Source organism: Ammospiza caudacuta, chromosome 3, assembly GCF_027887145.1.
Source record: "Ammospiza caudacuta isolate bAmmCau1 chromosome 3, bAmmCau1.pri, whole genome shotgun sequence".
NCBI classification, from domain to species: Eukaryota; Metazoa; Chordata; class Aves; order Passeriformes; family Passerellidae; genus Ammospiza; species Ammospiza caudacuta.
In genome coordinates, this window is record NC_080595.1 from 69,311,755 (window position 1) to 69,315,437 (window position 3,683).

General features: G+C 40.5%; 1 protein-coding gene across 1 annotated transcript; it reads right to left on the minus strand.

Annotated features, from left to right (window-relative positions):
• Positions 1 to 291: 291 nt before the first annotated feature.
• Positions 292 to 3,066, minus strand: LOC131555453 (calcium homeostasis modulator protein 6-like). Its single transcript, XM_058801493.1, has 2 exons — positions 2,533 to 3,066; positions 292 to 708 (listed from the first exon to the last, which is right to left on the minus strand). Exons 1-2 carry the CDS (start codon positions 3,064 to 3,066, stop codon positions 292 to 294), a joined length of 951 nt encoding a protein of 316 aa, XP_058657476.1.
• Between the last annotated feature and the right edge of the window lie 617 nt (positions 3,067 to 3,683).

Sequence of the window (3,683 nt, forward strand, 5' to 3'; positions counted from 1 at the left end):
TGGTGTTGTCACTCCACCTATCAAGTGCTTTTAAGGTATCGGTAATAATTTGACATAACATGTGCTGATACCTTTGTGGATGCTGATTATTTTACATACAACTCTTCTCAATGGACAACAACATAAGAAAACTGCCTTTTAAATGTACTTAAGCAAAAAGTAAATCTACTGAGGATTACAACTATTAGCTTTCACTTTCAGCTTGCATAGATTTCAGTAAGAGCAGAGAATAAGACTCTTCTTATATCAGTAGGGCTAAAAGACTGCTAGCATGGCAAAGGATTTGTTTCATTACAACCCTGAAACGCTTGGCTGGGCTTCATCCACAAATTCAATAACATTGAGATCCTGACCTTCTTCCTGGAATTCAGCGTCGTTGCCTCTGTTGGTGTTCACATACTTGTGTAACACGCTGTAATACTGCGATTGTGAATTAAAGGTGTACGAGACTGAAACCTTCTGCCAGTCTTCGTTGCTGGGAGTAGGAAATGGTGCTGGGTCAGTGGCTTCAAAAAAGCAATTTGTATTTCTTTCTGCTAGCTTGGTTGCATGCTCTTTGGCTTTGATGTCAAAGAGTTTATGTTCTTTTCTTGAGTAAGTTTTCCAGAACTTGAACTGAAGATAGCTGACAGGGGAACAGCAGTGGGTGACACATGTTGAAATCAGTGCCAGAGCCATGATGACGGCTATCAGGAACCATCCTATCAGCTTGAAAAAAGGATATATAGGTTATTGGTGGTTTTGCATGGCCATATGTGGGAGTACAGAACATAACACTGAAAAAATAAGAAAACTGTAAACAAAGACACCCTGGAGTGCATGTAACTGTCTGCTTGCTGCCAAAGTAGGGGATCCCATGCATGCAATTCAGACAGACATACAGACCCTCTACACCCCTCAGCTGATCTTGTCAGATTAAGGATGAATACCGAAAAAAGAGAAGATGGACGGAAGTTATTTACTCAGTTATATCCAGCTTTCTTAACTTTTAAGGCAAGATACTGACCATCAGTTTCTGCAGTTGTGGTCACATTTATGGTACAAAGGGTGAAGAATCTCTCTGTGTGCTTTGTGCTGCAAATCAGAGCTCCTGCTGGCTAGGTTCTCGTGGAATGTAGTTACTCTCCCTGATGTCTAAGCCTGCAAAAACAGCTAGTTTTTGCACAATGCAGAGGAAAGGTTGTGTCCTGTATGTGTTGTAGGCAGGACACAGATTTGACTATTGAATATGAGAATTCATGCTTGTTTTATAGCTCATTTTAACACCCTTAGACAAGTCTCAGAGGTGCCATCAAAACCAAGTGTCCTAGTAATTGCTGGTGTCTCCTTTACTCAGGGGTACTTAGCTAGAAGCTCTAGGCAGAGATCCTGCAACATGCTCTTTTACCCCAGGATGACTTTTTCTTCAAAGGAAAAAGTATTGAGTGCTAAACGAAAAGGAGTTTGTGCTCTTTTTGGTTCTTAATTTTGTTGATAGTAGATTGGATATTAAAAATAGTGGTCAGTAATAAAAATACCCTCACACTTTTCCTATTTTTGTTTGACTGGATGTTTCTTTTAGTTTCTACTGCAATGTCAGTAGCAGTCAGGCTTCCTTGTTTTTTCTCCCTTCTTATCCTATCTAAAATCAATGGTATAGAGTTTGTCCCCTTTTTTGGAGAAGCAGTATGCTAAGTATTTAACAAATAAAAACACATTTTTGTTTTAATAGGCATTTGTACAAAACAGGAACTTATTATTAACTCTTATAAACTTAACTCCCTTAACCAACTCTTAATGTTTTCCTGAGAAAAAGTTGCAAAACATGGTTTTCCTACTGGAGTTAAGACAAAATCCACACAAATGTAGAAACAAAACTGCAGTGCTGCCAACAAACCAAACAAAAAACAATCCACAAGTGTTACTGTTTTGATCATGCAATTTGTTTTCAGCACAAGAAACTTTAACAAGACAGATATATATTTTAACTATTCTTCTAGAATACAAGTGTGAAATTATTAAGAGGTTCAAGCATTGAGATTTATAGTCAAACAAGCTGTTCTTATTTGTTTCTCTTTCCGGATGTCTCCTTGCTACCATTATCTTGCAAGGGGACATCAGCTTCCCCCCTGTGTTAATGATCTCAGCTTCCCCTCAACTAATGCCTACCTGCAGAAGTTTGAGGTATTCAAAGACATAAAAGTAGAGAAAGAGAAGAACTCAAACCATGTCTAAGTTAATTGAGAAGAAAACTTGCTGTGCAAAGTCCCATTCTGTAGGCTGGTTTCCTGTCCATGAGGTTTTGTAAATGACAGTACCAAGCCATTACCATGCAAACATGCAAAACCAGAAAGTACTGTAAAAATGCACCCATTTATTTTCTGTTGCTGCTTTTTTGCCGATGAATATTGGCGAGTCGTGTACTTTTGGTACCTGATATTATATAACATGAGGAGAAGGACTGTTTACAGTTCCCAGCAGGCACCTCTATGCATTGAGCAGCCAGGGTTGAAGCCTCCCAATAGTGTGAGGAGAAGAGCAGTGAGGCTTTACCTGCGACTGTGCATGAAAGCTGAGGCATACACTTGACATCGCTGCTGCTAACTCCTCATCACAGGGCATTTTGTACAGCTGCTCTTGGCTGTAATTTCCTTTATTTTTACAGAAGAGTTGTGCTGTCATGTTGCTCCCGCTGGCTGCACACTCGTAGAAGTTGGCTCCGAGCAGGGCCACCGCTATCCAGGTGAGCGGGGCCACCGAGGCCTTGGCTGTCATTGGCACAAACAGCTGGCAGAAGTGGGCCCAGGTTCGCCAGGAACAGTATTGGGGATGCTTCTCTGGAGAGCAGATGCCTGTAAACAGGAGCCATGTCCTGGTGTTCATCATGTAGCCGAGCAGCAAGAGGACAAAGGCAGGTGCTAAGAGGAAGGAATAGCCATACACCAGGTTCTCAGAGTTGCAGGGACACTTGAACACCACATGTGAGAAGACGCGCTCGCTGGCAGCCGTCAGCAGGGACACGATGCTGTAACTCAGAGTGGTCCGGTGGCGGATGAAGAAATCCACTGCCTTCTGTAAGATATCCATTTTTCTGCCTCTCCTTACTTTGAGAAGAGCAAAATCTCCGTCAGAAAAGGATAAAAGAGAAACAAGTCTCCTGCAGCTCCCACAGCCTAGAGAGGTTTTAGGGCTTTCAGTTTCTATTGGTTGTGGTGATGCAGTGAGGCACAGAAGCAGCCCTTCATAGAGGAAATAACAGTCAGTTCACAGTCAAGCACAGACCACAATGGAAAACCACTCCAGCATCAACAGCAAAGTAATTTCTTATACATTTGTTCCTATAAAAATAGTTTGTGTTTGTCCACACATACATTGTAACTAGCAATGGCTTAAACCTCATCATCTTGTCTGAAGAACCAGATTCAAAGTGTGAATAAAATGTGAAAAAAACCACCCAGAACCATATACAGATTTTTATCCTGCCTTATTTTTAGCTGTACAATATGGCTTGTTCTCTTATGGAAGAAAATTCAACTATAATCACGTCAATTTTTCAAGATAATCAATCTATCAATTTTTTAAGCAGTTATGTTGTAAATTATATAACTCTTGCTTTTTTTTTTTTTTTTTTTTTTTTACTTTAAAGCACATTAAACCATGGATTTGTTTGCCAAGGGGAAGGGCAGCTGGATGTTGTTGTTTGT

Bases quoted from the DNA above. Each gene is read 5' to 3' on its own strand.
- LOC131555453 (XM_058801493.1), bottom strand. From the start codon at position 3,066: ATGGATATCTTACAGAAGGCAGTGGATTTCTTCATCCGCCACCGGACC. The intron at 709-2,532 runs GTAAAGCCTCAC...CCTTTTTTCAAG, and splicing joins GCTTTCATGCACAGTCGCAG to CTGATAGGATGGTTCCTGAT.